The sequence below is a fragment of the Nerophis lumbriciformis genome, linkage group LG29, assembly GCF_033978685.3.
Source record: "Nerophis lumbriciformis linkage group LG29, RoL_Nlum_v2.1, whole genome shotgun sequence".
In the NCBI taxonomy this organism is placed as follows: Eukaryota; Metazoa; Chordata; class Actinopteri; order Syngnathiformes; family Syngnathidae; genus Nerophis; species Nerophis lumbriciformis.
The window spans coordinates 13690098-13712769 of NC_084576.2; the positions used below are offsets into that span (position 1 = coordinate 13690098).

Below are 22672 nucleotides of genomic sequence, written 5' to 3' on the forward strand. Positions count from 1 at the left end.
TATATATATATATATATATATATATATATATATATATATATATATATATATATATATATTTTGTGTGTGTGTGTGTGTGTTTGTGTTTGTTTTGGCTATCAGTGAAGACCATGACAAACAATAAATACACCAAGCTGCTATCATATAGAGATAGGCTATTTCTACCAACCTATCCAAACGGGGTGCAGTGCACTCAGAGTCACATGCTAATCTTGGAAGGTTACATTGGGCAAAGTAGCAAAGTAGCCCTCCCTCGTGTAAAAGCTCCCAGTGACTTTGTGTGCTTCAATGTGGATGGAGCCTGACAGATGGCCAACATGCTTTTAGCAAGCTAAAGGCTAACAACTATGCATTAAAGGGTGCCTGACCCCAATTAGTGTTGAATGCCTTTACAGTGATGTCACTTGCAGCATATGTTACAAATCACTTGAACAGCTTGGGTCAATCATTTTCTATATTGATTATGTAATAGAAGGTTGTTGTTTTTTTATCTGTGCATGCTTACTTTAGCTCAGGGCTGCAAAAGATCACTCTAAAATACACTTCTTATTCGTAACAGCATGCCCACAGGGAAATACACCCCGGTTGCTATGTCGGTTTGTTATTGCATCCAAGTAGGGGGCCCAAAATATGACTCTCATCACAAAGTTTTGACAGGACATTTTTGTACATTTCCGTCACTCCTTTGTCACTCTGCACGAGCAAGTAACTTTTTCCAAGGGAATGTGGCGTTGTACAAATACAGTCGGAGACCTTGACAGAAAAGCAGAGAAAACAAAGACAGTTTAGTCCATGCGTACACACTCATGCTGACATTTCCCTCCTCTTCCCGTGTTGTGCTGCTGGAAAAAGGTCTTCCATTACATCAACCCTAGCAACGGTGAAAACATCCAAGAGGCCACATGGATCCAATCCAGATTGCACAACTTAGCCCAATGAAGCGGGAGAAGTCAGACCTGTTAGTCACTGCCTTAATGTTATGTTTTTCACCAAAGCCTCCACTGATTTATGCTGATTGCAGTCACAGTAGACATTTTTTTAGGATGTATTTTGCTATATTTACTGCTTCCATACCTATAAACATCATCTTATTTTTTTCATTATAAAGTTATATAAAGCAAACTACAATCTGTTACCCAAGAACGTACAGCAATTCTTCTCAACCAAAGAGGAAAATACAACATCAGAAAAAAATTTAACTTAAAGCATTTGTATGCACGTACAACACTTAAAACCTTTTATATATGGGTATGTGGGATTTGATTATGGAATGGCTGAGAAAATAAATCAAACAATGTACTGATATAAACCACTGTTCAAATTTAAAGTGTTTACAAAGTACCAAGAAGAAGATCCAAGACAAACATTTCGAACGATGTGAAATACAACTCACTTCACCATTTATTATTTATTTTATTTTTGGAGTATATTGTGAACACATTTAGAACAGGAAGTGAACAAAAGTGTTAGCAAATGCTATGTCATAGAAAAGGGGTATGATGGAATAAGCTCTGCTTCTTCCTACTTCTTTTCAAACATGTTGAAAAGACAAACTGGAATATGTGATGTATCATGTTGTAATTGTATGCATGTTCGAAATAAACCTAAACAACAAACCATAAACCATATATAGAGATGTCCCGATCCCGATCATGGTATCGGATCACAGGCCGATATTTGGCTTCTTTAACTGATCGGCTGATGAGCTGCCAGGCCTAGCCAATCTCTACCGCAGCTTTGTCCCAGTGTTTACATGGCTAAAGATTAGAGATGTCCGATAATATCGGCCGATAAATGCTTTAAAATGTAATATCTGAAAGTATCGGTATCGTTTTTTTAATTATCGGTATCGTTTTTTTGTTGTTTTTTTTGTTTTGTTTTGTTTTATTAAATCAACATAAAAAACACAAGATACACTTGCAATTAGTGCACCAACCCCAAAAACCTCCCTCCCCCATTTACACTCATTCACACAAAAGGGTTGTTTCTTTCTGTTATTAATATTCTGATTCCTACATTATATATCAATATATATCAATACAGTCTGCAAGGGATACAGTCCGTAAGCACACGATTGTGCGTGCTGCTGGTCCACTAATAGTACTAACCTTTAACAGTTAATTTTACTCATTTTCATTCATTACTAGTTTCTATGTAACTGTTTTTATATTGTTTTTAATTTATTTATCTTATTTTTTTTTTTTTTTTTTTTTTAAAAAGGACCTTATCTTCACCATACATGGTTGTCCAAATTAGGCATAATAATATGTTAATTCCACGACTGTATATATCGGTATCGGTTGATATCGGTATCGGTAATTAAAGAGTTGGACAATATCGGAATATCGGCTATCGGCAAAAAGCCATTATCGGACATCCCTACTAAAGATTCTACTCACATGAAAGATTTCTTCAAATGTGATTGATTGGCAACACTAAATTGGCCCAGGTGTGTGAAGTGAACATGGGTGTGAATGTTGTCTGTCTATCTGTGTTTGCCCTATGATGAGGTGGCGACTTGTCCAGGGTGTAGCCCGCCTTTCGCCCTAATGCAGCTGGGATGGGCTCCAGCACCCCCTTGACCCCGAGAGGGACAAGCGGTAGAAAATGGATGAATGGATGGATGATCATACCACACACACACTCACACACACACACACACACACACACACACACACACACACACACACACACACACACACACACACACATTGAGAAGGATAACACAAGAAGCTAACCGCTAAAGCTTCAATGTAAAGTAGGGGTGATCGATCCCGATGTCAAAACTAATGATACCTAGTATGGTATCAGTATATAATCAATACTATATGGATTAGTATTGGGGGGTGGCGTGGCTCAGGTGGTAGGGTTGGGTTCCTCAGCGCTAGCTCCGCAGCCCTGTCCCTTCATCCGCATCTCCTCCAGTCTCTCCAAACAGACTCTGATGTGGCAGAGACCCAGCACCTGGTCTCCATGGCCAAAAGGCTCCAGATCCAGAAGTCCACAAAAAGGCACCGCAGAAGTCACAATACTAGCAAATTCAAAATGTAATAAGATAAGTTTTGAAAAAAACTGTGTTATTGTGTTTTACTTTAGGTACTTGTCATAAAAAATTTTTTAAAGTCTATAATCAGTATCAGATCAGCACTTGAAATCGGATCGGATCGGAGGCCAAGAACATCTGATTGGGATTGGAGGCCAACATTGTTGATGGAGACGTCTCCTTATATACAGGCATACTACTTTTAAGTAGCAAAGTACTTACTCATTTGCTGTGTTTTTTTACCACCAATGACCTCTTGGTGTTCCCAGTGGTGCACGTAGTAGGTGTTATCTAAACCTTTTAGTGCTACAGGGGTTATTTTTGGGACGTTAAGAGCATTCACGTGTTGTTGGTAACTGTCTATTCCCCTTCTGAGCACGAGTTGGGACGCTCGTCTTTCAACGTACGACTCACCTTTTAATTTTAGTGACAGGAAGGTGAAATGAAAATATGTTTGAGGTGATGCCTTTAAAAAAATGCAGACACTCTGAAAATATACCCACAGTGTTTGTTTATTAAGGTGAAAGAGGAAAAAAAAGTAACATTTTGTTTAATATTGTACCAACTTTGTGTTCAAAGTGCAGCAGTAAACAGCCTTTGATGTTGGGATGAACAATAATTCAATGACAGACACACAGCAGGTGATCTAATACAGGAAATTTGAAATGAACTTTCCCTTTCTTAATCATTTTTCAACATGTAATTCAGAAGCTATTGAGAGAAATGTACACAGCAAGTAGCCATGTGACCTTCCCTGACCCCTTTTCAACATGTAAACAACACACCAAAACCTTGAGAGCACTCAGCCAGCGCCAGTAAGCCGACACAAAAATAGTGAGCGGTAATGAACACACACTTATGTAAGGTTCCTACTTGAATACCGTGTCAAGCAAACAGTGTCCAGACTCTGCAACCATTTCCTCTTCGCGACACTGATACTTACTTGATCATTCTGAAAGATTCTGGAGGACTAATCTAAATACAAGCGGATAACATAATCCCCCCCCGCTTCCTTCAAGAACTGCGCACAGCCCCCATTTTAACTCCCAACTCAACTCTCGAGCTTGGCACACAAAGTTGTGAGAGTGGGGTGATGAATGGCACAACAAGTGTAACCTGCACAGCAAAGGCTAGGACAGAAATAGACTTCCAAAAGCATACTGTGTGCTATAAAGTTCTTCCCGACACCAGCTATACTCCATCCCTTTTGACTACTATAACAATTGGTAAAACAGGAGGATACTATCATAAATGAAAATATGTGTAGTTTTTGATACATTTTAACTATGTGGCACCAGCTGTTATAGATATGAGACAAGAGATGCATTGTTAAGTGTTTCATTGTAAAAACACAACAAATTGCGATATCACCGATTACTGAATATCGCAGCTTTACCGAGCATGTTGGTTGCAATACATTTGAAAATAAAAGTGAGTATTGCGCAAATGTGTAATTTAGTCAATGCCCTCTGTAAAACCTTGACTACAAAGTGTTTTTGTTTTGTTTGTCCATCAGTTTGTTCGCGGGCTACTCTCCGGTTTGACAAAAGGTTCTGAAGGATGAATCTGTATTATTCTTTCAACCCAATGTGGCCACCCGAGTCAAAAGTTTAGGGACCCCTGCTAAAGAGGATACGTTTCTGTTTCAGCACTTTTATCCAAATCTTCACCAAAATATCTGCGTGCCATCCCTTGACAATCAGTTCGGTGAAAATTAGTTTGGAATTTTCTGTGTAATCCTGCTGAGTCTGTCCTCCTGCAGTGGTACCTCAATTTAAAATATCTCAATTTAAAAGTATTTCTGGATACAAGCCGCTTCTTTTGTTAGATTTAAAGTTGCGAGCATAATTTGTCTTACGAGCTTCCCCGCATCACCAGTTGAAGTAACAATTGTCCACAGCCCACAGCCAGAGATTGACTTAATCCTGCACTCCAACCTGAGAAACTGAGAAAGATAGTGCAAAGGAGAAGAAGTGGACGACCTAATAAGAGAAACAAACCATTTTCAACAATTCTGATTGATTAGCCAACCAGATGAGTCAGTCTGACTACAGTATTGTCAGTCTGCAACGCACAGCCTAGCCTCTGCGGCATGCAGCCCCAAACAGTAAAAGTACGGACATTTATCCATAGAAATATGGAGAAGCATATGTAGTACATGCTATTGTAATGTTTTTCAAACATAATTAGTTATCTAAAAGTAAAACATTTTTTCCAAAGTATGTTAAATACAGGTGATTTGGGTGGAGCAAGCACAAATTGATTTCAATTCATTTCAATGGACGTGGCTGATTTAAGATACGAGTGTTTTGAGTTACAAGCTTGGTCATGGAAATAATTTAGCTCGTAAGTTGATGTTCCTCTGTATTTGAAGTCTTCAAAACTGGACTAAGACTTTCGCACACAACTGTATATCATAATATTGGAAAGTCTCTGCACAGGACAGTGGGGAAATGTGACTAAGGACATGTGATATGTTTCAAATTAGTCTATTTTTAGGTCAACTAGGGTACACATTTTGGATGATGGTGGATGCAAAGAGTCAACTTCCACTCCAATAACCGTAAACATCTCAGGTCAGATAGTCCATAGGCAAAAATCCATATGGTTCTTACTTTGGCATATAGAAGTAATCCCAGAGACATTCATGGACATATTCCTAGAAGTATGGCTGGCATTGCATTGATAAGAATCCTTGAAACAGTGTTGGAGTGATCCTTTGTAACCCTCTGTATCCCATTCAGGGTACGACAAATAAAGAGATATCGTGTCCTTTGTGAATGGTAGGTGATGCGTGATTAAGTACTCCCATTCTTCTTTCCGGGAAAGCAACATTTTCTCATTTTATCATTCACTCTTGATCAGAGCTATCCGCAGTATGACTGCTATGCCCCTCCATCTGAATGCTAAAGGTCTTCTCTGATGGCCCTAGTTTGAGTTGTCTTTCCGTAAGAACTGACGTTGACTCGCCTTCCCTTGTGAAGTCGAACTCATCGCCAAGCATAACTTGCTGTTCTTTGGAGATCCGAAAGCTGTAGCCCTCCCCTGCACCTCCCTGCAAGGCACTACCCAGGTGAGAAGACCTCAGAGCTTCCATGATCTGCTCATCCGATAAATCGTCATCATCTAGCAGCCCAGAGTCCTCCAGAGTTTGGGAGACGTTAAGCTCTGCGACTATGGTGGTGGTTCCGCTGTCACTCGACTTCTGCACTTTCTTGATGTCCACAGCCACATTTTGTGGATTTTCACCGCTAACTTTTGTTAGATAAGCTAACTCCTCCCTAAGTGGACCTGACACTGAACCTTGTAATTTCTCCAAAGCACCCCTCAGCTGATCTTTAGGCGCCAAAGAGTCCTCTCGCAGGAACTCCAGCATTGACTCCTGCACTATTGGGGAAACACGAATCTCCTCTTCAATGATGCATTCAGGAATACTCTCTCTGAGAAAGGTACGTTCCCCTGGGATAAACTTGTAGTCGTCTTGTTCCTTAACAATGGCGCTGCTTTGTGGAAGTCTGTCTTCTTGATAATACCTCTCATCAGACAAGTCATCCACAATGCCATAATGACCATATGAGGTGATGCCACACGTCTCTTCAAGTTCTGAGAGATTATCATCAGGTGTGGAGACAAAATACTCCTCAGGCTCTTGGTCATGGGTGAAATATAAAGTTTCACTCTCCTTAATGACCTCGTGAACCTGAACAGATCCACTCTTAGGATCAACCATAGTTTTCATGCCATCAGCAGCACTCTTCTGAGCATATTGCTCATTTTTCATCTCCTCAATTTGGAAATATGACGAGGGCTCATGAAAACACTTTTCTGTTACTTCATCACCGGAAGACTCCACTGCTTGCTCAATGATCTCCACATTGACTGACCTGTTTTGTAGATTACCCTGACCCTTAAGGCCACTTAGCAGGTTCTTGATCATGCTTCCTGTCGCTGTGTCCTTGATATCCTCCAGAGATACGTTCTTCACTCCTTGACTCAGCAGCTGATCCAGGGAAGAGTCCACAGAAACATCCACTTCTTCTTTCACTTTGGACTCTAGCACAATCTGGGTCTTAGTCGAGCCATCCTCTTGTGTAGTTTTCTCTACGTGGTAGGTCATATTTGATTCTCCAGAGGAACAATCCTTGGCTTCCAAACCAGCTGGTTTGATGACTTTCTCAATGATCTCCTCGACAGACACACTGTTGAATGCCTTTCCCTCACTTGTCTCCATTGTGGACTCAGATTTACCTTCCTCTTTAAACCCCTTGTCATCTCCTTTATCTGGTTCATCTACCTCTTTCACCCTCATTGGTTTTGTGTCCAGGCTTGTAATCCCTGGTGAGAGCACTTTTCTTGGTGTGGTCTCAGCAGCAGATGACTTGATGGAACTGGTTTCGTTCTTTACCAGCGAGATCTGTTCGACTTTCTTAATTTTCTCTTCCGTTCTTATTGACTTTTGACTTTGCTTCCCACTCTTTACTACTCCTTTATCTTCTGTGGCACTGGAAACGGCGGCAGAAGAGGCACTCTGGGCTTTAACGAATGAGATCATGTCCCTTCTCGAAGCAGGACTCTGATGCTGCGTCCTGGTTGTAAGGGAAATTGGAACCACTCTTGAGGGACTTCTGGACCCTGATTGAACCACAGGAGATCCTCTCAGATGAGAAGAAGGTGGTGTAAACCTGACATCCATACGCTGTCTGGTTGTGGTTCTTGGAGTGTAAGGTTGGCCGGTCATCTTGATATCTGAGAGAATCAATGGTCACACGGTTTTATATTTTTCATGTTCAACTTGAAACAGTGACAATAAGCAGCGTGAAATACCTATTAATCTTTCTCTTGAATGTTGGTTCACCCTCCTTTGGGAGTCTTGAAGACCAGCTCGCTCACCTTCCAAAAGAGCTCTGGACAACACAACACAAAACAAAACAAAACAAAATAAAAAATCCAAGCAAACAAGAATAATATCAAATAATATCTTAGTTTTTGGGATCTTCCTGTGTGAAAAGAAAGAGACCAAATATTTACCTTACAAAGCGTTGTACCTCATCCAGCTCCTCCATCTTGGCCCTTTAGTTAAACTGCCCAGGTTTTAGGATTCTGGTTATGAATTTTAAAAACTTAACTACTCACTAATCTAATAAATACCCCCTCGAAATCTTCTTAAGTCCATACCTTAGCCATGTTTCCAGTCTCAAACACGAGCAAACAAAAGACGCCTCGGACAGAAACAACCTCTCTGAGAGACTGCTACCCAAAAGACTGACCTAAAAATAACAGCTACAATGCAGGGCTGTCCATACTTCCCTTTAAATTCCAAAGCAAATGCTGACTCGGGACACATGCCACCCGCTACATCTCTGGGAAAACATTTGGCCTTCACTGGCTGACTCTGATACAGACTGATTTATGACGACTGCAGAGTTGCTTTACTGCTGCCTGGCCGCCAGGGTCCTGCGCTCTCTCGTCGTTGTTGTCTTTTTCCTTGTTTCTTGCATTGACCAAAGAGAGCATGGTACTAAGTCTAATTCTTTGTCTTATACATACTTATCCAATAAAGATGATTTTGATACTGTTCCAAGAGAGAGTGGACCACGGCAAATATGAAATACAATGGACATGTTTTTATGTATCAACATGTCAAGGTATTGTCTCTATGAGTATTTACTACCTTACCATCCACTAGAAGGCTATTTTAATGTATATCGAAGAAACCATAAATACAGAAAAAAAGATCTAAACAAGGATATTGTCCCAGTATTTCAGAAAAATGTATTAAATCCCACTCAATCCTTAAGTGACGATTCCATGCAAGCAGCTTATTATACAAAATATTTTATTGTTATTTGATAATGTTGTTTTGGTGTTGCATTTAATGTATTCTGCCTAGAACAGGGGTCGGCAACCCGCGGCTCTAGAGCCGCATGCGGCTCTTTAGCGCCGCCCTAGTGGCTCCCTGTAGCTTTTCCAAAGATGTATAAAAAATGGAAAAAGATGAGGGGAAATAATTTATTTTTTGTTTTAATATGGTTTCTGTCGGAGGCCAAACATGACACAAACCTCCCTAATTGTTATAAATCCCACTGTTTATATTAAACATGCTTCACTAATTTGAGTATTTGGCGAGCGCCGTTTTGTCCTACTAATTTTGGCGGTCCTTGAACTCACCGTAGTTTTACATGTATAACTTTCTCCGACTTTCTAGGACGTGTTTTATGCCACTTCTTTTTCTGTCTCATTTTGTCCACCAAACTTTTAATGTTGTGCATGAATGCATAAAGGTGAGTTGTGTTGATGTTATTGACTTGTGTGGAGTGCTAATCAGGCATATTTGGTCACTGCATGACTGCAAGTTAATCGATGCTAACATGCTATTTAGGCTAGCTATATGTACATATTGCATCATAATGCCTCATTTGTAGCTATATTTGAGCTCATTTAGTTTCCTTTAAATCCTCTTAATCCAATTTATATCTCATGACACACTATCTGTATGTAATATGGCTTTTAATTTTTTTGCGGCTCCAGACAGATTTGTTTTTGTATTTTTGGTCCAATATGGCTCTTTCAACATTTTGGGTTGCCGACCCCTGGCCTAGAAGTTTCACACGCTCTCATATCCAAACTCAGAACATTGAGCGTGTCCAATTACCGTATTAATCCAAGTGTAAGACTAGGTCGTGTTCAATTCGCAGTCTAGAGTTTGTCACACGCGAACCACCAGGTGGCACCAAAAGACTTCTTCCCCAAGTGAGTCAGAGGTTTTCTTCCTGTCACTCACTCACTCTCACACAAACACCAGTTTCTGGCAAAACAGGGACCAGCTCGGAAAAAAAAGTGTCTCAAAGGTTGTTAGCAAGTGAGCAAACAACAGAGGACAGGTTATTATGCTGATGTTAAGATAAAGGTGATCAATCAAGAAATATATACGGATATTTTGTTGTCTTTCTCTTGACAAAATATTCTCCCAAAACAGGTCGGGAAAATGAAGTCTTGTGTTCGGTGTGGTCTTACGCTGGGGTCAATCCAGTGTTACAAAACGTCTCGGCTCACCTGTAGGCAGCCACCTCCATGCCCAGGTCCATCTTGACCTGGAGAAGATGCTGATGTTCTTGCATCTTCTGACCAATTGCATCGGCCATCATGTTCCTCTCACGTTCCAGCTGCTCAATAATCATCTGGAGAGGAGAAAATGGGAAACGATCTTTTATAATGTACTGCAGTTATATACTGTATGTGTGTGTGTGTGCCACGCCCAGAAAATGTCACATAAAACTTCAAAATAAAGCAATGCGAAAAAAACGTTATTCTTTTAAAAACACAATTAAATATGTAAGTTAATAATTTTAGTGCATGCCATATAGGTTTTGATAACCACAGCTTGATTCGTTTTTCATTGCACTGACACTAGGTCTGACTGAATAATACTGTTAAAAAACTTATGTTTTAGGCAATGTCATACAGTTAGGGTTATGTGATATAGAAGATATACAATAAAAACTGTATAAATATGGCCAACAATAGAGCTTTTAATACTATTGCCATATCGTGTCCCGCAAATTTGACAGCGACAAGGGAACAAAGGCGTCCTCAGCGAGCGGCTAATGTCCCTCTATAGTGTGAAGCCGCTTCTAAATCACTAATCTTCGCTTGCATGTTCTCCAGTATCACTGGAGGACATGCTACACTACACACTATAGGAGGATACAATAACCCATGCTAACCGCTAAGCTACAGCTCTTGAATGTAACCGGGGTGAGTGGATTGATACAAATATCGACATTAGATACCAGTACAGTATGAGTATACGGTCAATACTGCAGGGATAAGATCAATGTTTATTATCTTTTGTTGTTTTTGTTTTTGTTTACAAACTCAGGACATTAGAGCTAATAGTATTTTAATTTTTTTGGCATCACCTCAATTACAAGTACCGGTAACATTATCACTGGAGGACTAGAGATACAATGAATAGCAATCATGCTGCACTACACACTATAGGAGGATACAATAAGCCATGCTAACCTCTAAGCTATAGCTCTTGAATAATGTAAAAAGGGGTGGGCGAATTGATACAAATATCGACAGTAACAACACCAATACAGTATTAGTATGCAGCCGATACTAAAGTGATTGGATCGATATTTAATATCACAAAATGTTTTTGTTATTGTTTGGCGCCCAATTAAGTATGTTTCTTACAAGTAGATACAAATATTGACAGTAACAATACCAGTACAGTATCAGTATTCAGCCGATACTACAGTGATTAGATCGATATTTATCATCACAAAAAGTCTGTGTTGTTTTTGTTATTGTTTGGCGCCCAATTAAGTATGTTTCTTACAAGTAGATACAATTATCGACAGCAATGATACCAAGTTCAGTATCAGTATTCAGTCGATACAGCAGTGATTAGATCGAGGTTTATTATCACAAACATTTTTTTTTTTAGTTGTGTTTGTTATTGTTTACAAACTTAGGAAATAAGAGCTAATAGTTTTTTGTCAGTCACTATTCATCACTTCAATGGGGGCCAAGTAAGTACGTTTCTTACAAGTAATATTATCACAGGAGGACTAGAGATACTTTGAATACAGTAGATAATCATAATACACTACACACTATAGGAGTGTAAAATAAGCCATGCTAACCGCTAGGTTAGAGCGCTTGAATGTAAACAGGGGTGGGTGGATTGATATAAATATCGACAGTAACGATACCAAGTACAGTATCAGTATGCAGTCGATACTGCATTGATTAGATTGATGTTTGTTATCACAAAATTAATTTTTGTTGTTTTTGTTATTGTTTACAAACTCAGGAAATAATAGCTAATCATAGTTTTTCCTGTCAATTCCCTAATCATCACCTCAGTGGCGGCCAAGTAAGTACGTTTCTTACAAATACCATTATCACTGGAAGGAATAGCTAAACATGCTACACTACACAGTACAAGAGACAACAAAAAAACATATCTTGCAGCTAAGCTACAGCTCTTAAATGTAGTAAACAAGGATGGGCAGATCGATACAAAATTCGACAGTAATGATACCAAGTATAATACCAGTATATAGTCTATATTACAGTGATTTGATCAATATGTTTTATTATCACAAAATCGTGTTTTGTTCTGTTGGCGTTTTTGTTATTGTTTACAAACTAAGGAACAAAAGAGCCAAAAGTAGCATTTGCTTTTGTTTTCAATTTTGCATGATTTACTTTATTACAATATTGTATATGTAATAAAAGGGAATATGGAAATAGATCCAATTAATGAAAACTTATAATGAATAGGAAATGAAAGAAAAATAAGGAATATAATCGTAATAAAACATTTCATCATTCAATGGTCCTGAAAAGTTCAAATATGAACATTGGTATGACAAATACTGCCTACTGTAACTACTTGATATCGGATCGATACCCAAATCTGGAGTATCATCCAAAATGAATGTAAACAACAGACCAATAAGTGCTTACTATATTTGAACAGATATAGGTTACAACAGAAAGTAACCAGATACAAACAGTAAGATGAATAATGGTTTAGAGAAATTAATACAAGCAGAACTGACAATGATTGTCTTTGTCAGGCCACCATCATCAGTACAGTAAGTCACATGTGACTTACTGTACGCAACAACACAAGACTTCACAGTTTTCAGCAGTGTCATTGTCATTTGATTGCCCTGCTTGGGGATTTGTCTTTAAGAACCTTAGAGGGATTTGTGGGTCTGACACTTAATTGGTTTAAGTGGCTGTTGCTTAATCCGTCAGCCAGGAAGTTGTGTTGGAAGACGGAACGCCGTCAAGCTGTCCGACCTTCAAAGGTTACACGTGACGACGCTACTTTGGGACACCTGCATTTCAAGCAGAGGTTTCAAACTCCTTGCAGCCTGGGACAGCGATGGAGGGAGTGTCTCAGCTGGATTCATTTCAGAATCACGTTTTTAACCACGGGACTAAATGTGTTCGCACTTCAGCTTGCTTAACGCAAGTTGCTCTTTGTGTTTGTTGTGCTGCAATGTTTGTGTTGCACTGTTATGTCTAGTGGCATTCAAGATTGCCTCAATACATTTAACTATTGTCTACCCATTATGCATTACACCAGGAGTGTGCCAGATAAGGCCCGCCGTATCGTCAATTTGACCCGCGATATGGCACAAGTTCAACAAGCACTTTGGTGTTTTCATATTATATAAAAATAGTCAGTGGTCTGCTGTTGCCATTTTATCAACATCTGGAAAACAACGAAAGTAATCAAAGTCAGCAACCATTAATTGCACATCTGCATACCCAATCCAAACAACCTTCCCTAGTCATGGTGCAGGAAAAAAATTAAACTAGTAAAAAAAATTCAACACACATGGTCACACATAACCTGCTCATTGAACTTTGTGGATGTTATTAAAAAAAGGTCCAATCAGCATAAAAAATCTAAACTACAGCCATTAAAATCCATTACAAAGGATATATATACAAATACACATATACATATACACATTATATATATATATATATATATATATATATATATATATATATATATATATATATATATATATATATATATATATATATATATATATATATATATATGTATATATATATACATATATATATATATATATACATATATATATATATATATATATATATATATATATATATATATATATATACATATATATATTAATCAATCCAACAAAACAATACACAGCTATACCATAACAATGCAATCCAATTCCAAAACCAAACCCGACCCAGCAACACTCAGAACTGCAATAAATTGAGAGGAGACACTAACACGACACAGAACAAACCAAAAGTAGTGAAACAAAAATGAATATTATCAACAACAGTATCAATATTAGTTACAATTTCAACATAGCAGTGATTAAAAATCCCTCATTGACATTATCATTAGACATTTATAAAAAAAAATGTTAAAAATGAAAAATAGTGTCACAGTGGCTTACACTTGCATCGCATCTCATAAACTTGACAACACACTGTGTCCAATATTTTCACAAAGATAAAATAAGTCATATTTTTGGTTCATTTAATAGTTAAAACAAATTTACATTATTGCAATCAGTTGATAAAACATTGTCCTTTACAATTATAAAAGCTTTTTACAAAAATCTACTACTCTGCTTGCATGTCAGCAGACGGGGGTGGATCCTGCTGAAATCCTATGTATTGAATGAATAGAGAATCCTTTTGAATCGGGAAAATATCGTTTTTGAATCGAGAATCGCGTTGAATCGAAAAAAAATCGATTTTTGAATCGAATCGTGACCCCAAGAATTGATATTGAATCGAATCGTGGGACACCCAAAGATTTGCAGCCCTAATATATATATATATATATATATATATATATAATGGCCCGCGGAATGAGAGTTTGAGACCCCTGCTTTAAAGACTCACGTCATGTTTGTTTGTTTTTTGCATGTGTTGTCACAGAAGAATATATTTACAACATTGAACGTATATTTCAAAGTGAATCTATTGAATAAAAAATGAACAGTTCTGATAGATAATATGCGCTCAAAATAGAAATGTGTCGTTTGCGAACGAACAGAGTCTTTTGAACGGCTCTTTTAACTGAACAATGACAATTGAGTCACAGTTGCTAGCCAGTCGCTTTAGAGGTGTTTTGTTTAATGTATTAAGATGCAGATACAGTGTCACCTGACTAGCAACTGGACTACTTTTTTTTTTGCATCCTATTTTTCTGTTAATTGTTCTGATATGAAAAAAAGTAGTGTAGCACAAGAGCATTTTAACAATGCAGAAAAATACACAAATAATGAGAAATAATAAAATGTATTTATGCATGTAAAAAATTATGAATAAAACTAGAATAGCAATGTGAACACAAAATTGTACAGTACCTGCTTACAAAGGTTTTTTTTTGGGTGATTAAACATTTCAAATGGTATTTCTCTCAAAGCACGTGACATCACCCAAAGTAATATTTATAATCAAAACAAAACAAAAATAAAATCATAGCCATACTTCTGAATAATTCTCACCAATAAAGTAACCTTTGTGTAAAATAAAATGATTTCGTTCCACATCTTATCTTATAACTGCGACCATGATTTAAAAAAACAAAAAAAAAAACAAGTCAGCCTTTTAAAGGATCGGCTTTCCAGTATGCAGCTCCAATCAAAGAGCCATAAATCCCATCTCTAATTGAACAGCTATCAGAAGCACAACTGAGTGTGGTGCAGTGTAGTTATAACAGGGATGTCTTAACATTTTCCACTAGGGCCACACACTGAAAAATGAAACACGGGGGCCATTTTGGTATTTTTTATTTTCAAAACCATTACAATACATTGATTTTTATTTTATTTTTTATCTTTGGGGATCCATTTAAGTTTGGCAGGGTCTTAGTCATGAAAACGTTAAAAATAAGTCCTAAATTATTATTATTTTACTCTCATTCAATGCTTAAACCCCAAGTTCAACTTCAGGTCTATCTGTGGCTATAAAGGTTAATATATTTATTTATTTAGTTGTATGTTTTATGCCCTTGTTGTCAAAAAAAACCCCTGTTTTTTATGGGAAAAAAATCACAAAATATACAAAATGTTCCCCAAGAAGAATTTCAAAGTGCAATATTTGAAGTGAAGTAATTGGTCAATAATTGATAACAACAATGATTTTGATTCATTATTATTTTTTGAATAATGTGGCAGTTTAAAAAGAAATCCCACTAAAATTCTTGGGGATCGAAAAGTGCCCCATTCATAAAAGTGACAAACAAGTACAGTAATAATTTTATTTTATTTATTTATTGTTTTTACTTTCAATGCTTAATTAAGTCTTTAGATTAACTTCAGATCCATCAATCAATTATAAATTGTTTTTATTGTATTTATTTTGGTTTGTTTGTTTGTTTGTTTGTTTTATGCCCTTTTTGTCAAAGAAAATACAAATTACGCATTTTTTTCCACAATAAAAATTTCAAAATGGAATATTTGGATATGAAGTAATTGGAGCCCTAAATAGGTCAATAGTGCATAACAACATTGATTTTGATTCATTATTATTTTTTGAATAATGGCAGTTTAAAAATAAATCCCACTAAAACTCTTGAGGGTCCAAAAGGGCCCCATTCATAAAAGTGATAAAAACAAGCACAGTAATATATATATATATTTTTTTTTAACTTTCAACGCTTAAGTCTTTAGATCAACTTCAGATCTATCCATCAATTATAAGTTGTTTTTATTCATTTATTTTGTTTATGCCCTTTTTGTCAAAGTTAAGTTAAAGTTAAAGTACCAATGATTGTCACACACACACTAGGTGTGGTTAAATTTGTCCTTTGACCCATCCCCTTATTCACCCCCTGGGAGGTGAGGAGAGCAGTGAGCAGCAGCGGTGGCCACGCCCGGGAATAATTTTTGGTGATTTAACCCCCAATTCCAACCCTTGATGCTGAGTGTCAAGCAGGGAGGTAATGGGTCCTATTTTTAGAGACTTTGGTATGACTCGGCCGGGGTTTGAACTCACAACCTACCAAACCCAGGGCGAACACTCTAACCACAAGGCCAGAAAATACAAAAAGAAGATACAAATCACGCATATTTTTCACGATAATTATTTCAAAGTGGAATTTTTGGATGTGAAGTAATTGGAGCCCTAAATAGGTCAATAGTGCATAACAACGTTGATTTTGATTCATTATTATTTTTTTTTTTTTAGCAATGACAGCTTTGAAGAAATAAACAGCCCGCATTGGCAGTTTCAATGCAAAAAGTCAATGTTCAAAATCAAGAAAAAAATTATACAAAAATTAGGGGTATTTTATTTGAACTAAGCAAAATTATCTGCAAATAGAACAAGACAATTCAGCTTGTCAACACTTTCCAAAACAAGTAAAATTAGCTAACCTCAATGAACCCAAAAATACCTTAAAATAAGTATATTCTCACTAATAACAAGTGCACTTTTCTAGGTAGAAAAAAAAGAGACCTTTTTGCTCAATATGTTAAAAAATATTCTTAACTTAAGTAAATGCTAGTGTTATTATCTTGACATAATGATATGCGCTTGGCATCATGATTTTTTTTTTCATGCTTGAAGTAAGAAATTATTACTTTAAAAAAGTAGTTTTATACTTGTGAGTGTTAATGACACAGCTTCGCATTAGTTGATATTCTAGTTTCAAGCATGTTTTACTCAATATAGGTCATAAAATCTCAGCAACAAGCTGTAATATCTTACTGAGATCATTTAGGACCAAAACCCTTAAAACAAGTAAAACACTCTAACATAAAATCTGCTTAGTGAGAAGAATTATCTTATCGGACAGAAAATAAGCAAATATCCCCCTTATTTGAGATTGTTAATCTTACTTAGATTTCAGTTTTTGCAGTGTTTGTGTTATTAGAGCAGTGGTTCTTAACCTTGTTGAAGGTACCGAACCCCACCAATTTCATATGTGCATTCACCGAACCCTTCTTTAGTGAAAAAATAAAAAAATAAAAATTCAAATTCAAGACAAAGTTATATGTTTTTGGTAACACTTTAGTATGAGGAACGTATTCTAAGTAACAAACACTTAATTTAGAGTTATTTGGTTAGGGTTAGAGGGTTAGGGTTATAATAAGGCCATGCCGAATAAGGCATTAATACATACTTGCCAACCTTGAGACCTCCGATTTCGGGGGGTGGGGGGGCGTGGTCGGGGTGGGGCGGGGGCGTGGTTGGGGGCGTGGCTAAGAAGGGAGGAGTATATTTACAGCTAGAATTCACCAAGTCAAGTATTTCATATACCGTATTTTCCGCACTATAAGGCGCACCTAAAAACCACAAATTTTCTCAAAAGCTGACAGTGCACCTTATAACCCGGTGCGCTTTATATATGGATAAATATTAAGATTCATTTTCATAAAGTTTCGGTCTCGTAACTACGGTAAACAGCCGCCATCTTTTTTCCCGGTAGAACAGGAAGCGCTTCTTCTTCTACGCAAGCAACCGCCAAGGTAAGCACCCGCCCCCATAGAACAGGAAGCGCTTCTTCTTCTACTGTAAGCAACCACCCGCCCGCGTAGAAGAAGAAAAAGCGCGCGGATATTACCGTACTTCATTTCCTTTGTGTGTTTACATCTGTAAAGACCACAAAATGGCTCCTACTAAACGACAGGGATCCGGTTCATGAAAAGACGCAATCTCTCCATCCGCACACGGATTACTATTTCACAGCAACTGATATTCCTGTGAACCGCACTGTGGATACAACGGGAGCACGTACGGTGAATATTCGCACCACAGGGAATGAGAAGTCATCCTTCACTGTGGTTCTAGCTTGCCATGCTAATGGCCAGAAACTTCTACCCATGGTGATATTCAAAAGGAAGACCTTGCCAAAAGAGACCTTTCCAGCCGGCGTCATCATAAAAGCTAACTCGAAGGGATGGATGAAGAAAAGATGAGCGAGTGGTTAAGGTAAGTTTAAGTTTACGCGAAGAGGCCGGGTGGCTTTTTTCACGCAGCTTCATCCATGTTGATATACGATTCCATTTGCGCCCACATCACGCTGGTTTTAATATATTATTAAAGTTTGACTGACCTATTTGACTGTTTTTTTGACATTCCTTTAGCGCAGTTAGATGCGGCTTACAACACGGGGCGGCTTATAGGTGGACAAAGTTTTGAAATATGCCGTTCATTGAAGGCGCGGCTTATAACCCAGGGCGCCTTATGGTGCGGAAAATATGGTATATATATATATATATATATATAAGAAATACTTGACTTTCAGTGAATTCTAGCTATGTATATATATATATATATATATATATATATATATATATATATATATATATATATATATATATATATATATATATATATATATATGAAAGAAATACTTGAATTTCAGTGTTCATTTATTTACACATATACACACACATAACACTCATCTACTCATTGTTGAGTTAAGGGTTGAATTGTCCATCCTTGTTCTATTCTCTGTCACTATTTTTCTAACCATGCTGAACACCCTTTCGCAGGTACCCAGAAAGGTTTCGAGTACCACCAAAAAAACGGAATCTCTGAAGACAGTATAAAAATCAGTGTTAAAGGTGTACAAATACTGTTTGTATAATAAGCATGTTATTGTTTACAAATGAGGGTTAAGAGTTCAGTACTAAAAAAAAAAGAAAAAAAAGAATGTGGCTTAAGTACAGTTTTTTAATTGAACTGCTGCATTTTTTGGTTGGGTTGTTTATTTATTTTGAGTAACTTCTACATTTCTAAAAGGGGAGTAATGTAATAGAGTGATCTATGTTTGTCTGTTGCCATCTCCTGGTGAATGTTGGCTATAGCGTACTGGGGTTACCTTTTGGTTGGCCAACGATTTACGTGGTGTTGCGCACCTGACGTCAAGTGTGTGAGTCTATTCTGAAGTCTACAGTAAAGAGACGTACTTCATCACCTCGCCTGGTTATTGCCTCCAACTCAATATATTACAACAACATTGCTGTTTACGGCAGACAAACTGCTTCACGGTAGAATAAAACATGACTGCTGTTGTTGTGTGTTGTTACCGCGCTGGGAGGATGTTAATGAAACTGCCTAACAATAAACCCACATAAGAAACCAAGAACTCGCCCTCGATCATTCTACAGTTATAACGTGTTTGGGCAGGCATGCTGTTTATATTGTGGGAAAGCGGACGTGAATACAGGCTGTTGACACGTCACTCAGGTCCGCATGGAGCTGGAGGGGGCGTGGCTTCCAGCTCCGCCTGAATTTCGGGAGATTTTCGGGAGAAAATTTGTCCCGGGACGTTTTCGGGAGAGGCGCTGAATTTCGGGAGTGTCCCGGAAAATCCGGGAGGGTTGGCAAGTATGCATTAATAAGTACTTAATAATGACTAGTTAAGAGCCAATATGTTACTAATTTGCATGTTAATAAGCAACTAATTAATGGTGAATATGTTCCCCATACTAAAGTGTTACCATGTTTTTTTTACTGGTGCACAAAATGAACCGTGCATGAACATCACCTTGTTCAAACAACAAAACCAACACAGTGTATAAACTCACAACAAATTACACACCTGCAAACCAGTCAGCTGTTGCCGTATCCGTAATACGCCGATAGGGAGACGTTTTTATTTACACGATGAGTCGGGATATCGACTCACCCCTAGGGTTCAATCGAACCCAGGTTAAGAACCACTGCATTAGAGTCAACATTTCACCTGTTTGCTCTTTTATTCCACTTTTTTTTTTAAATACATAATATTTTTAGAATTTACTGTGCGGGCCACTAGCAATGAGCTGCGGGCCACAAATGGGCCCCGGGGCCAGACTTTGCACACACCCTGCTCTAACACATGATAAAGTGTCAATCAAAAGTGTGCCTAATGTTGTGTCCTCACCTGATATTCTCCCACGTCGTGACCGAACTTCTCCTGCATGAGCATCAGTTCCTCCTCCAGGTGCGCTTGAAGCCGTCCTTGCTTTTCCGCGTCCGTGCGTAATTTGTCCAGCTGCGTGGCGTGCTGCTGCTTCTCGCTCCGCAGGTCGCTCAGCAAGGTCTGCTCCTCCTGCACGGTGCGCTCCATCTCCTCCACCTTCTGCTGGTACACCTCCAGGGTCTCCATCCATCCCTCGGAGAGCCCCCGGGCGTAGCGCTGCACCTCCTCCGCGGATGCGGGCCCGGGGTGGGTTTGCGTGAGGACGCAGGGCGCCTGCACCGCGGAGCCCACCTGACGCCGGAGGTGCTCCATCCCCTGCCTGTGTCGCTCCTCCAGGAAGGCGCACTCGTTCTGGAGGTCGACTAACCGCTGCTGGAGGGAAGTGTTGGTCTTGTGCGCGTCCCGGAGCTCCTTCTCGCAGCCCTGCAGATCCCCGCGGATGCCCCTGCACGCCTCGCTCTGCTGGCCGCACTGCGCGCGCACCTCCTGCAGCTCCTTCCACAGCCGCTCCCTCTCCACCTCGGCCCGGGACTTCTCCAGACACATCCGCTCCACGCACCTCCTCAGCTCCCGCATCTCGGCCTTGTACCTCGGCTCCCTTTCCGCCACCGTGGCCTGTCTCAGCTGCTTGATCTCGCCCATCAGACGCGCGTTCTCCCGCTCCAGTTGTTGCGTCCTGGAGAGGTACTCGGCCAGCCGGCCGTTCAGCTCCTGCAGCTGATGCTTCTCGCCCTCAAAAGTTCTCTTAAAAGGCAACATTTTGGCGTTTTTGGACGACAAAATCATTAAAAAACAAAACAAAACAAAAGATCCGGTCTGTGCAGGAGAGATCTTTTCTCCGTGTGTTTGCTCACAGAAGTGTGACGTCATGCGCCTTCACCGTCCTTTGACAAGTGCACGAAGAGGGCGTGTCCCGCCTCTAAGGATCGCCCCGAGCGAGTCCCTGGCTGATGCTGTGCTGCGTTCAAGTGCTGTCAGACATCTGAAAACCTCTCCTTCAAAAAAAAAATCTACAGACCAGGGGTGCCCAATTTTTTTCCACAGACTGACAAATCAAAGGATGTGAGGGCCATTTTGGTTGTTTTGTGAATTATTAGTGAATTACATTTATATACATATACATTTATATACTGTTGCGTTTTGGACCAGTTGTTCCTCCCAGGGAATTCAAGTCACAAGTCGCTCCCAAGCTCTTTACCACACTTAAAGCTGAGTAGAAAAACCACCAGAGACAGAATAGGTATTTTGTAATATATTTGCAAAGCTTTGCATATATACATTGAGACCAGTCCAGCATAGAACATTCAATTGCGTCGCCAAGATGGTCTGCCCCCCCGAAAACCCTCTCCCCTCTTAAGTCCCTGGCAGTCATGTCTCTCTAGCCAAAACAAATGCTTATTATCTCTCTCTCTAACATTCCTCACTTCAAGGTTAAGCACACAGTTTTGCAGACAACCAAAAGACCACATTTGGAAGAAAAACACTAGCTGTTTTGTAATATGGAAATGAAATGAAAAGAAGTAACACTTAAATTCGGATATATGTAAATATCTGCCTCCGACAATACATATAGCACTACATATACATACATATACATTTATATACATATAGCACTTATATACATATAGCACTTTTTCTCAAGTGACTCAAAGCGCTTTACATAGTGAAACCCAAAATCTAAGTTACATTTAAACCAGTGTGGGTGGCACTGGGAGCAGGTGGGTAAAGTGTCTTGCCCAAGGACACAACGACAGTGATTAGGATGGCGGAAGCGGGGATCGAACCTGCAACCCTCAAGTTGCTCGCACGGCCGCTCGACCAACCGAGCTATACCGTCCCGTCTGTTTTCACCTTCAAGGAACTAGAACGGTGGGCGGTATAGCTCGGTTGGTAGAGTGGCAGTGCCAGCAACTTGAGGGTTCCAGGTTCGATTCCCGCTTTCGCCATCCTCGTCACTGCCGTTGTGTCTTTGGGCAAGACACTTTACCCACCTGCTTCCAGTGCCACCCACACTGGTTTAAATGTAACTTAGATATTGGGTTTCACTATGTAAAGCGCTTTGAGTCACTAGAGAAAAGCGCTATATAAATATAATTCACACTAATTCCTGTTCCAGCTCTCCACCCGGATGAATGACTTTCCTGCAACTGTGTCACAATCTATTTAGTCCTCCT

General features: G+C 39.0%; 1 protein-coding gene across 1 annotated transcript; it reads right to left on the reverse strand.

Moving 5' to 3' along the window:
- Window positions 1–3539: 3539 nt before the first annotated feature.
- synm (synemin, intermediate filament protein) lies at window positions 3540–21340 on the reverse strand. The gene is made up of 4 exons (XM_061925031.2): window positions 20460–21340; window positions 10097–10221; window positions 7868–7947; window positions 3540–7789 (listed from the first exon to the last, which is right to left on the reverse strand). The coding sequence occupies exons 1-4, from the start codon at window positions 21282–21284 to the stop codon at window positions 5895–5897; spliced, it is 2925 nt and encodes a 974-aa protein (XP_061781015.2). The 5' UTR covers window positions 21285–21340; the 3' UTR covers window positions 3540–5894.
- Between the last annotated feature and the right edge of the window lie 1332 nt (window positions 21341–22672).

Excerpts from the sequence above, each read along its gene's own strand:
- synm (XM_061925031.2), bottom strand. The coding sequence starts at position 21,284 with ATGATTTTGTCGTCCAAAAACGCCAAAATGTTGCCTTTTAAGAGAACT. Across the intron at positions 10,222-20,459 it reads ACGACGTGGGAGAATATCAG|ATGATTATTGAGCAGCTGGA; the intron begins GTGAGGACACAA and ends TCTCCTCTCCAG. Across the intron at positions 7,790-7,867 it reads TTCAAGAGAAAGATTAATAG|ATATCAAGATGACCGGCCAA; the intron begins GTATTTCACGCT and ends TGATTCTCTCAG.